General features: G+C 39.6%; 1 protein-coding gene across 1 annotated transcript in view; it reads right to left on the bottom strand.

The window, feature by feature from the left end:
- Positions 1-1,328: 1,328 nt before the first annotated feature.
- Positions 1,329-13,758, bottom strand: part of zgc:154142 (uncharacterized protein LOC555481 homolog) — a 35,768-nt gene continuing 23,338 nt past the window's right edge. Inside the window, exons 21-22 of the mRNA XM_036517440.1 lie at positions 2,120-2,379; positions 1,329-1,380 (exon numbers count right to left, since the gene is read on the bottom strand). Of these exons, the coding sequence (XP_036373333.1) occupies positions 1,329-1,380; positions 2,120-2,379 (312 nt within the window). The remainder of the gene's footprint in view (positions 1,381-2,119; positions 2,380-13,758) is intronic.

Here is a 13,758-nt window from a genome sequence, read left to right as displayed (position 1 = left end):
CACAGGATTGTGTGGCATGATTTCCACCTGGTTAATGTCTGCTCCATATGTGAGGACCAAATCAAGAGTATGGTTGCGGTAATGTGTGGGTTTGTCCACAGCTTGATAGAGTCCAATGGATTCGATGATGGACAAAAATGCTGTTCTGAACGGGTCATGTTCATTATCCATATGGACATTAAAGTCGCCTACTATTACAGCTTTTTCTATATTGACAACCAGGTCAGATAGAAAATTGGCAAATTCCGATAAGAAAACACTGTAAGGGCCAGGTGGCCTGTAAACTATAACAAGGGTAAATAGCTGAAATGCAGTCTTGTCAGGATGTGCAAAGCTAAGTACTAATAGTTCAAATGAATGGAAGTTATAGCCAGGTTTAAGGGTGGCACAGAGTTTGGAGCTGTGTACAGCAGCAACGCCGCCACCTCTACCAGTAGGTCGAGGGACCTGGTGATTACAATAACTGGGAGGAGTTGATTCGTTGAGAGCAACAAAGTCATTAGGTTTAAGCCATGTTTCAGTCAGGCATAAGATATCAAATTGGTGATCAGTAATCAATTCATTTATTAATAAAGCTTTAGGTTGTAGCGATCTGATATTTATTAACCCAATCTTAAGGACCATTTGTCTACAGGTAGTACTTTCAGGTTTGTCAGACTTAATTTTTATCAAATTATCAGCACAAATGCCCCTACTGGACGATTCACAAATATATTTCATAGCTTACAAATAAATGTCACAATTCACTAATCCATTTCTCGAATCATAAATAAATGTTATGTGATTCACAAATGTTAACACAGTTACATTTATTTACAAACTGACGAATCTGCATTTACAAACCACCTGACATTTGTGAATATCGCTGCATTTGTTTGCGGATTTTTGAAACTTCCCTGATCCACAAATGCATTTTTTTCAAAAGGTCATTTTCTGTAGCCAATCGGATGTCTCTAACAATTTCAGCCAATCGCATGAACGTAAATTCGAGCGTATGATTGAATTTGACCACATTGCGTTACATCTGCGCAATGTACAACACGTAGAGAAAGTGGCATCGGGTAGCCGTCCACTAAATGCAAGTTGTTTAGCTTGATAAATTCCGTAATTCGTGTATGGACATGCTTGAACTATGACTATTTGAATTTGTTTAGCTCTGAAGTTTGTTCAGTTAGTTAGGGAAATATTTAGTCCACGTTCCGTCATTTTAACTTGCAGGCTAGCAGGTAAACTAATGTTAGTCAATGTCAATGACAGTAAAAGACTCGTTCATTCAGTCATTATGTCTAATGGTGCCGTGTCTATGCTAATATAGGAAGGTTTGCAACCTAGCCAGGTAATATCAGGAGGTTCAGGACTAAACCGGCCGTGATTTCCATCCTGGGGGAAGAGGTGGAGGTAGTAGAGAACTACAGATCCATCTTGACAACTAAACAAATTCAAATATTCAAAGCTCAAGCATGTCTAGTCACAAATGACCGAGCTATACTTGTTACAGTCTAACTGCATAATGCAGCAATTCATCCATGTAGCTGTGGTACCTGAGAGGTGGTATGTGGGATGTCTGAATGTGCAGACACATGTTGTGTAATAACCTCCTGAGACCCAGAAGAAAAAAGATTTTGATATTTATAATTTTTTATATAATTTAAGTATTGTGGTTGAAAGAAACATGTTACAGCAGAAAATTTTTCAAAAAAGTTTTTATTTTTTATCATCTGTCTTGTAGTGGACATCGGGTCTTGTTTGATCACAGAATGTAATGATACTGTATTCATTTTCATGTGGATTTCTGTTAAAATTTCTTTTCATTTTATGAACATACAGTTAGATGAAGGAAACACATCTGAAAACTAAAACATCATTTTAAGAAATAACATCTCATAGGAGAGCTTTTTGATTGAACTGCATTCTGCACACTTGATAGCCACCTAAAGCTGGGTTGTTAGGTCACATCACACAAGGCACTTACAACAGACACACTTACAACTGCTTCCTCTCATGGTATGAGAGGAAGCAGTTTTTTGTCTTTGAAACACACAAAAACATCGTCCCGTATTTTTTGACATCATCATTAGGCTGTGGTTCAACAGGCCTCCTCCTCTTTCTTGGAATGTACTCTTCATCATCTGTGCTCATCTCATCATCATCACTGGCTACCTTGTCAACCTGTTGACCTCGACCACCCTGTGCCTGTGCAATCATTTCTTCAGCCAGCAGCAGCTTGAAGTCAAAATACTGCAGCCTCTCCTTCTCTGATCGCCCAGAGACCTGGTGGTCTGACCTGTACTCGATCCAGCTGTTTGTGGCAGCCAGGTCAAAGAAATGCAGGACGTAGGGATGGTCCATTTTCTTGTGCGGCTTGACATTGGGTAAAAGCTGATCATGCGGTCGCACAAATCAGCTCCACCCATGTTTTTGTTATACTCAGCCACAACAGCAGGTTTAGGCACAGTAACATGGCGCTTCTCTTTTGCTGACCATCTCATGCAGCTGTCCTGGGGCTCTATCCCATGGACACTGGAGGCCATCAGAACTGCCTTATTGTCCTGCCACTTCGTCACAGCAACCTCTGATGGTTTTCTGACAACCATTTCGGATGCACTTCTTCCTTGTTTTTGTAGCTTAGTGTCATCTGACATCTTTGACTTGCACAGTGCAGGAATTCTATTTTTCATAATGGTCCCTGTTCCCAGGAGACCATTTGCTTTCAACATATCCAGTACTTTGACAGAGGTGAAATACCTGTCAAAGTACAGGTGTGTTCCTCTTGGAAGGGACTGTGCCATCCGAGCAACTGCATTCCCTCCGATTCCCAGCTGCTGGTCAGTGAACATATTCTGGCCCTTGTAAACCTCAAAATCCAGCACCACACCATTGGGACTGGCAAGCACAACTACTTTCAGTCCTGTGGGATTTGGTTTCCCTGGCACAAACTGCCGTACAGGACACCAGCCTGTGAAGGGAATCATCTGCTCATCTACACAGGCCTTCCCTGGTCTCGGCAAATTGAGGCAGCCTTGTTGCACTCTGTTTAAGAGAGGTCTCACCTTCCAGAGGGCATCATTCTTTTTCTCCTCATCAGAGACATCAAGATCGTTAGTGACTTTGATGGACTGCCTAATCTTGAAGAATCTGTTTCGACTCATTTAATTGGCTATAACAGGGACCCTCGTATTCGCCGCCCAGTACATCCGGATCCTAGGGTATCCGAGACATGCCATGCACATAGATATGCCAAAGAAGGTTTTCAGCTCCTCTGGAGTGGTTTTAAGGCTGCCACCAGAGATGAGCACCTCCCGCTGGTTTGTGTGCTCTGACATTTTTTCAAAAACCTGGTCATCTATGTACTGTTTGAAGTAATCAGAGGGCCTCCAGTCTTGGTGGTTGTGGCCAGCATGGTCCTGCAAAGTATTCTCCTCCACAACAGGGTTAAAACTTAATGGATAAAGAAAGGAGAGGTATAGTTTAATGCACTTTTAGCAAATGTATTATTAATTATATAAATCAACAGGGTCAATAGTTTGCCAAATCAAGCTTTTAACTGATTGTGTACTGTGTGTTTGTGTGTGTGTGTGGGTGTGTGTGTTGGTTAATATGCTATTGTGAGGACCAGCTATTGACATTTCACCTTTGGTGTGAGGACTTTTTTGCTGTGAGGACATTTAGGCCAGTCCTCACAACCAACAGATTGTATATGGCTTTTACTCATGATTCTTATCGTCCTCTGTAATTTTTATGAAATTGCATTTTGGTTCCTAGAGGAATAGTTATTTTGGTAGCCAAAAAGTGTGTGTGTGTGACTTTCATCTCTTGGGTAACTGCTCAGGCACTGACAGTTGGGCTGTTTAAATTTTTGGAGGGAAAATCAGGGAAGGGGTGTGACTACTAATTGCTGGTTTTTGATACATTGTATGAGTTGTCATAGAGATGGAGCCAAAAGGAGGGGGGTGGGAGCTCAGTATGCTTTCTTGGCCCAGAGAACTAATAAGAGTTGTAGGAAGGCAGATAATGCAATATGACTTTTTATGTATAATAAGGAGGTTTTTAACATCGAATACACAAACATCCCAAATATGTCTATGGTGGTAGCTACTATGTTCACAGATGTCAATAAGATCTATCACATTTATAAATTTGATATATATATATTTTATATAACTGCTCACAATTATCTTTTCTGTTCAAATCAGGTATATAGGCCATCTCCCATGTAAAAGCATTAAGACTTTTAGGTGTCATATTAAGCTGCATATGTCTGTGGTGGTAGCTGTTATGTTCACAGATGTCATTAAGATCCATCATATATTATATATATTAAATATTTTATCTAGTTTAATTTACCAACTTGTTTTATCACTACAGGGATGGGAGCTCAGTGTGTTTTTTTGGCCCAGAGAAGTGAGGTGATTGACTTAGAAAGCCAGATAGTGCAATAAACAATAAGCAGTTTTTTTGATTAACAGGAAATATCCATACATCCAAACTGAATTTATGGTTCTAACTGTCATTGTCAGGTAACAATCATTAACATGCATTATATTTGAGGGGTTGAAACTATTACCAATATGACAAAGAATTCAAGCTTATGTAGCCACTATTATTTAAGTTCATTTAACTACTATTACTATTTAACTAACACTGATTCAAGCCAAAAGAGATTTTATTTTTGGCTGTTATCAGCCTCAACCACACCTTACAAAAAAACATAACTTGTTTAACTCAGGGGCCTTCTCCACATTTAACATGGCATCTGCATAGCCTCTCTATAAATGAAACTACTGAAAAACACACACTGGAAAGGGTGGGGTTCTCCCTAAACTCCAACCAACATTTTGCACACACAGCAGTAACATTTTAAAATCGGTGCAATACAACTGGATTATTCTCATCATCCGTTTTTTATACATTTTTTCTGCCCCGCCACTTTCTTCTTGTTGGTCTGAATAGAGTTATAGACAAAGATTTTTACATCCTTCCATGACCTCTAGTTAGCGCATTTTCCTCTGCAAAACACTCATCACATTCTTTCTTGCCCGGCACTCTTCCGAGAGTGATGTGTTTTCCCAGATGACGCCACACTGCTTTTCTTTCTTCTGCGCTCCAAGGTCTTCTCTTGTGTTGGGCTGGAACAACACCTGGGCAAGTGTGGCACATCAGTATCTTATAAGCAATGATTTCACATTACATTCTATGAAGTCCCATAATCAAGAGCCCCTCTAGAGTGTTTGAAACCCAACATTCTGATTGTGGATAAGTGAAGCACTGTATATGCTCATATTTATTTAATAAATAAACATTGTGCATACTACTGTCTTATCTTCTCAGATATTGTAAAGAGTATTACGCAACCTAATCAAAAGATATCTGATTCAGCAAACTTCACTTGAATCCTTCAAGTGGTCATGATGCGTTATATCAACTGTATAACAATTAACATCCTTCCTTGTGAGAGAAATGATTAAGTTTTAGAGATGCCTTGACCAGAACAGATATAACAATATGTGCCTCTAATTCATTAGACAAAAGGTAATCACATGAATTGTAAAGTGCAAGTAACAGCAGGTTAGGGACTCTAACCCGGGCCAACAGATTCTCAGGCGGTGCCGCTACTGCTGCTGAATTGCTACTGAAATGTTTTCTCTTGGCGTCAGAGAGACTCTACACAGGCACACAGTGTTCATTAGATTGAAAATTTACCTTCTGTGGTAGACTGTGGACTTTCCTGAGTGGCTCTTATCTTTTTAGAGGGCTGCAACATTTCTTCTGGAAAAGAGGATGTTAATTAGATGTCACAATATAAGTTGTAGTGAACTACATAGGAATACAAAATAAATGATGTGAAACAAAAATGATTCAATCCTAAGACATAGTCTTGTTTTGTACATGAATTTAATGGAAATCTTATTCTTCTGTATTTGGAATGCCATGTATAGATCAAATAGACTGTAATGAAAGCCTACCGTCATCTGACTCTGTGTGGTTCTGGAGAAACATGCTGATGAGATGGTGGTCGCCATTTTTTGCCCTTGGCCTTCATCTTGCCTTTGACCTTCATTTGCCCCTGGTCTTCATCTGCAATGGACAAAATCAACAACAGCATCATAAATTCACTTAATCATTTGGTGATTTATTAGTCTTAACAAAATACAAGGAGTGACACTTGTGTAGCACTGCAAAAGCCTAACGTCACTTCAGCACCAGAATGAAAACAGTTATTGTTTCATAGATTATATTGATATATGGGAAACATCAAATTTTTGCTTACCATCCTCTGAATCAACACTACATTCTTGAAGAGCATGATTAAATCTCTGCTTATTTTTGTCGGATGACGTTGGGTGATCATCTGGAATACACACAAGACAAATTGAGTTTCAGCCAACATATTCAAAGGTCACAGGATCATGAATAAGAAATGCCACCATGGCAGGACTGCAGTATAGAACGTACCACTGTCCACATCAGCCTGCAATGAATCATTCCTAAGAAGCAGCAATGTTGTTTTGTACATGCATTTAATGGAAACTTCATTCCTCTCTATTTAAAGAATGCCATGTATAGATCTGATAGACTTTAAAGAAAGCCTACCATCATCTGACTCTATGTCTGGTTCTGGAGAAACATGCTGATGAGATGGTGGTCGCTGCTTTTTGCCCTTGGCCTTCATCTTGCATTTCACCTTCATTTCCCTCTGGTCTTCATCTGCAATGGGCAAAGTCAACACCAGCATCATAAATTCACTTAATCATTTAGAGACACAGCCTTAACAAAATACAAGGAGTGACACTTGTGTGGCACAGCAAAAGCCTAACGTCACTTAAGCATCAGAATGAAAGGAGCCGATAGTTACTATTTCATAGATTATGTTGATATATGAGAAACATAAAATTTTTACTCACCATTCTCCAAATCAGCATCACTCTCTTGGGGAGCATGACGATGAAATCTCTGCTTACTTTTGTCAGATGTAGTTGGGTGATCATCTGGAATACACAAAAGGCAAATTGAGCTTTAACAAATATATTTACAGGTCACAGGGTCAAGAAATGCTACTATGGCAGGACTGCAGTAGAGAACATACCACTGTCCACATCACCTTCACTTCCTGAGTCCTGAGCACCTCCGAATCTAGTGATCCAATCAGTGTTCTTAGATAAGAACATATGAAACATAAGATCGTTAATAAGAACATATGAAACACAAGATTATGAATATAATAAAGTGCAGTATCCTCATTCACTGTCACTACATTCTTTCATTGCATGATAGTAACACTTACCATCCAGATTCAAGTCTATATCATCAAGAGATTTGCCTTTATATGAAGTGGTGCCCTGCTCAATTGCCAGGAGCAATTTCCTCATTTTGGTGAGTTGAAGTGTGTTTTCAGACAGTCTGTAGTACTCCCTATGGACGCGTATATCATGACCAAGAAACTTGGCTACTTGGTCCATTTCATTTTTCTTCAAATTCATGATTTGACATAAAGTAGCCACTTGTTTTCTCAACTTAGTTGATGTAAGAAGTTCTGGGAACTTGGCATGAGAAGCTTTTGCACATTTTCGAAGGCAATCTGATCCTTTAATATAGCCATCTTCATCTTTAGTGGCAAATATGTACGGATTGGCTGCAGGCACTCCAACTCTTGACCTGTACTGTATAAGCAATTCCACAGATGAGCACATTCTGTCAGTGAGGAGAACAGGTACTTTACGGCCCCTCTTACTGCGAATCTCCAATCTTGTGAATTTCTCACTGACATCTTGTTCAAGCTTAGACAAACTTTGCAGGACGTCAGAATTCAGGGGAGTGGTGCTTCTTTTCTGGTACGTTTCTACTGAAAGCTTTGCAGCCTCACCCTGACGCCTCCGGTTAAATACGATGATCTGGGCTAAGACACTTTCAGCAAGACTATTCCATGCCAAATAATCTGTTTTTTATCACGCCCATGTTTCTCAAACATCATGTCCCTAAATTTGCAAATAAGGGGGTCTGACCTCACATGGAATGAGACCTCATTAACATGCATGTTTTGTATGATGCCTCTGCATCCTTCGGACACACCAGCAGCAATTGGGATGCATCTGGATGATACCGCTTGGACCCTCTTCCTCTTTCTTGAGTTCTCATTCTCATCCTTCTGAGCTTTGTGTGTGCAAACTGCATCATGCTTCTGCAATTCCTTTTTCTTAAAAAACCCTAAACAATGTTGGCATGGGAGGTAGTCTTTGCAGTTGGTCTTTTCGCTTGGCTGCCTCACTGTTACAATTTGACCTTTCCCACATCTCATTGCCTCAAGATTGTGGTGGTAATTCCCTTTGTTCCTAAGATTATCAAATATTTTACGCCGTTCTTTTGATCCCTTTGGTTTGGCTAAAGCGTGTACTACTTCGATTTCTTTATAGTGTTTCCTTTCTAGGTGTCTTGCTAATTTGCTCTGTCCCTTCCCACAGTAAATGCAAATGTTTTTTTTGTCCCACTTCCTTCCTCCCCCCTCTTTCTTCATGCAGAGTTTTACTGTAACATCATCAGACGTACCCTCTTTGTTTTCTGTGCTGTCTTCATCATCATCTATCATTTGGATAGGAGCACTTCTTTTAGGTGACCTTCGCTGATCAGTGCTCTCTGAACCAGAACTCTCTCCAGATGGTAAGTATTCGGATTCACTTCCACTGTCCACTTTGTCACTGTCTTCATCCAAATCATTTCTGTAATCTTCATCCATTTCCTGTAAAAAGATGTTACATGTTATCTATCAGAAAATGAAATGGTCTGGTTTTGATCACTGCACCATATAAGCTGAAGGCATGCTGCATGAGAAGAAAAGGAATTTTAAATGCTGAATTTTACAAAATCCACTAATGCTTTGCTGGTTGCTTTGATATACATTTTGGCTAAGTTACACTTGGCTGAAAACACATTTTAACCTTGTCCAATTGAACGCCTGTTGTCCCATCTAGCAATTGTAATCTACGACAGTATAACATCATACCAAATCAAGACTAACAAAACACAATACCACCACATCTTAAGTGAATCACGTTAGCTAGCTAGCATAACGTAGCTGTGATGGGTAACGTTAGCCATAGTTCAGTGGAGATGGAAGTTTATGCTACGTTAGCTCGCTAGCTAGTATTGAGCTATGATGGGTAACATAGCTCAGTGGAGATAGAAAATCGTTTGTTGCAATAGCATAAGAAAGGATTCTTTGGGCATACACACACTGACAATCTATAGTTCCATCGCATAATTTAACATTATGTTTTATATTCCAAGCCCACATAGTCTAATGGCTTCCTTTATGTTACCTTACTGAACATATTTAATAACTATGTTAAGACACAAGGCAAGTATTTAACAGAAAACTTGCCCGATTCCCTATCTGAAACAATTGACAGTGCAAACTAACTTTACAAACTAACACTGAACTGGGGACTTAATTAAAGTGGTGATTCAGCAATTAAGTAATGAACTATAACCTTTATCTATCAATAACGAAAGGTACACAAACGTCTCCAATAGGCTAAGCTCAGTTTGGTTCAACAGTGGTCTCGAACCACGAGCCTGCGTCAAAGTCTTGCTTGGTGATTACCAACATTAGGCTATGCTAGCGTAATTTACAAGATGTAACATAGTTTGCATAATAATCACTGAATAGTGTATTGCTCAATCAAATCTTTGCACAGCTAGTAAAACCTACATAGAAGTAAATTGTGATTGCTTTCTTATTGTTTATCATGCATTTAATTCAATTTCTTACCTTTTGGAGATGAGCCATCTTTGCCAGGTCTTCTGTAATTCTGTTTTTCATTCAGTGCATTGAATTCCTTCAGTGCAGCCAGCCATGTGCTCTGTTAGCCACACCCCCACAGCTGTGACATCACTAGACAGGCCAGGATGTACGCTTGACAGTACAGTCGGATTCAAATAGATTGCATAGATGGTGCTTGACTTAGAGGTCTCAGACTCATGTCCCCCACAGAGGACAAAAATGAATTGCCGGGTCTTAGGAGGATAATGGTGTTAAGAGTCTAACTCTCAAACACTGTTGAACACAGAAGAAGGAACAGAACAACACACTTTGTACTTGGCATCATGTATTACATCTGTGCAATGTACAACACAAGGAGAAAATGGCATCGGATATGCCACCAAGTGTAACTTGTTTAGCTTGATAAACTACGTCATTCGTCATTCTGTAGCTCTCTACCCCCAGGATGGAAATCGTCTCCGGTTTAGTCCTGACCCTCCCGATGTTACCTGGCTAGGTTAGCAAACCATCCTGTATTAATATAGCCACGATACCATTAGAGATAATGGCTCAATGAACGAGTCTTTTACGGTCATTGACACTAACATTAGCTAACTTGCCAGCCTACAAGTCAAAATGACAGTATTTCCCCAACTACCTGAACAAATTCAAATATTCATAGTTTCAATTATACGCTGGAATTTACGTTCATGTGATTGGCTGAAATTGTTAGAGACATCTGATTGGCTACAGAAAATGACCTTTTGAAAAAAATGCATTTTTGGATCGAGCCATGTCAGGAAGGTTTCAGAAATCTGCAAACAAATAGAGCGCTATTCACAAATGTCAAGTGGTTTGTAAATGCAGATTCGTCAGTTTGTAAATAAATGTAACTGCGTTAACATTTGTGAATCGCCTAACATTTATTTATGATTCAAGAAATGGATTAGTGAGTTGTGTGACATGTATTTGTAAGCTATGAAATATATTTGTGAATCGTGTTACATTTTGTTTGTGAATCATGAAATATATTTGCGAATCATGTTACATTTTTTTGTGAATCACGAAATATATTTGTAAATTGTGTGACATTTATTTGTGAATAAAGAAACTAATCTAACTCCATAGAATAGCTGCTTAATAAATCCACTTTGTCAAATCCAGAGTGGTCTGATGTTTGTTGTTTTGCATCAAAGAAAGTTACATCGTGTCTTCAAGTGGAGTATCTGGGCTAACTTGCAAAATATATCAAAATATGATTTCCAGTCTTTCTTGTCTTGTTTGATTTTTCCATAACTTTGGACTGCTTCCCTGAGCCACTTTACTGGATCATTTGTGTAAAATCACTCCAGCCTCATCTGTAATCTTAATATGATACTGATACTTAGTATCGGTATCGGTCCGATACTGGCCAAAATCACTGGATCGGATATCGGAAAAAAAAAGTATAATTCGATATGATCTATTAGCCTAAACTATCACATAAATGCTTAACTAAACTTTGAGTGACATGAGTAAAGAGAGATGTGTCAGGAGTAAGACAGATGAGCAGCATGTTTCACGTGAACAGTAGCTAGAATGTGAGTGAGACCCATCAGCAGCGCTGTCATCATGTCAGCTGTGTGGAGTTGTTTTAAGCTCAAGGAAGAAAAAGGCAAAACAGCTGAATGCAATTTATGCACTGCTAGTGTTTCAAGGGGTGGCAGCAGCGTTGGAAACTTCAACACCACGAACTTGATTAAACACTTGCAGATGCATTATGGAAAGGAGTATGCCGAATTTATACAGGCAACGAGTGCCAAGAAGAAAAGTGTGCCGCAACAACAAACATCGCTGGAAACAATTCAAAAGCATGAGAAACTCCCTCCAGACAGCAACAAAGCAAAGCTGATAATGGAGAAAGTCGCTGAATTCATTTTGCTGGATGACCAACCCCTTTCTCTTGTTGAAAATGTGGGTTTTCAACGCTTAATTGAACATTTGGAGCCTCGCTACATGTTGCCAAACCGGCATTCCAAATCCCAAATAAGTTTTACAGTTCAACCCCAAAGGTTACATGTCAAAAAAATTTTAGAGCTACCCTTAGATATTTTTCAATGCAGCTAACTTGATATCAGGTGTAATAGCCTAGAGTTTCAGTTGTGAGTGCCTTAAGAACATTTTAAGAACATTTTATACTGGAGATGCTATTATTTTTATGTTAAGTTGTAGTTATTGAAGGTATGGTCTACATTGCAACTTGCAACTGCATTGCTTTGTCAATGAGGTATAGGCTACATTGAGTGTTGAGTTATATCCAGAATTTTACACTGGAATTATAATTCCTTTGTTATTCTAAATACTCAGATTTAAACAAAATTCAAAATTTCATTTTGAATGTTTGAATACTGCTGACCAATCAAAAATGCTGCTAAATGTTGTGTGTGTGAAAAAGTTTAAATAAAAAGGAGCAGCAGTATTGCATAACTGAGTCATGTTGTGGGCTATGTATTTCTTTAGGGGAGTAGAATATTTGTTTCACAGTTTGAGCTTGCTGTTTTTTAGATGGCTAGGTTAAGCAAAGTGCATCCAGACAAATGTATTATTCACAGCTTTGTTGTTTAAGAGAGGGAAAAAGACGGTATTGGATTGGTATCGGTATCGGCAGATACTCAAGGTTGTGGTATCGGTATCAGACATGAAAAAGTGGTATTGAGCCATCCTTATTAATATACAATGATTCCACATCAAAGATAACCAGCAAATCCATTACATGTGCTTTGAAGTGCAATTTCAATTAAAGAAGTCATATAGGTGCCCTTCACATATAAGGGAAGACATTTCACAAATGAGAAATATGATAGGCCACAGCTCAGCTCAGGGTAGCCTTTTATAAGCAGCACACCTCACCCACATCAGGGTGAAAACAGACCCTATACTAGGGGTATAACAATGCACCATGGCACGATATTTCGCAATTCAAAAATATGACGATATGCATCGTAGGGGTGTAACAATGCACTGTGGCACGACATTTGGCTGAAAAATTGATCACAATATCAAGTCAATTAAATTGTGACTCCCAGAGGATGTAGATATCATTTATTAATGTTAACGCAAGAGGGCGCAATAGAAATAATCTCAGTTTTGCTTGATTGACCTGTTGTTGACCCTGACGTTCACTGGCCATAGTGATCGAACGTTGGCAAGAAAGTGGAGGAGGAGGTGGAAATAGATAATATTTAACAGAGGATGCCCTGTCAACCTTTATGTCAGTTGTATGGCATAATTTTGGTTTTCCAGCACGGAGGCAAGAAAATGGTGACAAGATTGTGGACTGAACAAAGACTATTTGCAAGCTCTGCTGGTGCACTATGGCTTATACAACAGCTAACACCACTAACATGCTCCACCGTCTACAACAGCATCATAAGGACAAGCTACAGTCGCTGCGTGATAAATTAGCAAAAGGGGGGACATGAGACCATTTTCAGTAGTTTAGGACAAAGGATTTCAAAAACTTGTCAACACGCTGGAGCCCAAATACCACATTCCATCCTGTATAAATTTCAGCAAATCTGAAGTTCCTGCCATGTATGAGAATGTGAAGGTAAAGGTTAAAGAAGCCCTCCAGAAGGCTGAGAGACACGCAATAACCACAGACTGCTGGACCTCTCGTGCTACCCAAAACTACTGGCTCCCGATCCCCGCCAGGATCTGCTTCAAAACCTTGACTCTGACCTTTTCTGCTGCAAAAAAGACTGCCCGACCTACCTCCAAGACCTCATCCAACCTTACGTACCCGCTCGACAACTTTGCTCTGCTACATCCGGACACCTCGCTCCTCCCACCATCAGAACGAAAGGCCCACGCTCCTCACAACATCGCTTTTCCGTCATCGCCCCCCAATGGTGGAATGAACTCCCCACCCCCTGAGAACAACCCCATCAGACGTGGGCTGAAGACACACCTCTTCAGACTCTTCCTGGACTGACACCCTTACCGTTTCGACCTTCTAGATCAAA

This window comes from Megalops cyprinoides, chromosome 22 (assembly GCF_013368585.1).
Source record: "Megalops cyprinoides isolate fMegCyp1 chromosome 22, fMegCyp1.pri, whole genome shotgun sequence".
NCBI lineage: Eukaryota > Metazoa > Chordata > Actinopteri > Elopiformes > Megalopidae > Megalops > Megalops cyprinoides.
Note: the sequence above shows the minus strand (reverse complement) of the source record. Positions and strands in the feature narration are given on the sequence as shown.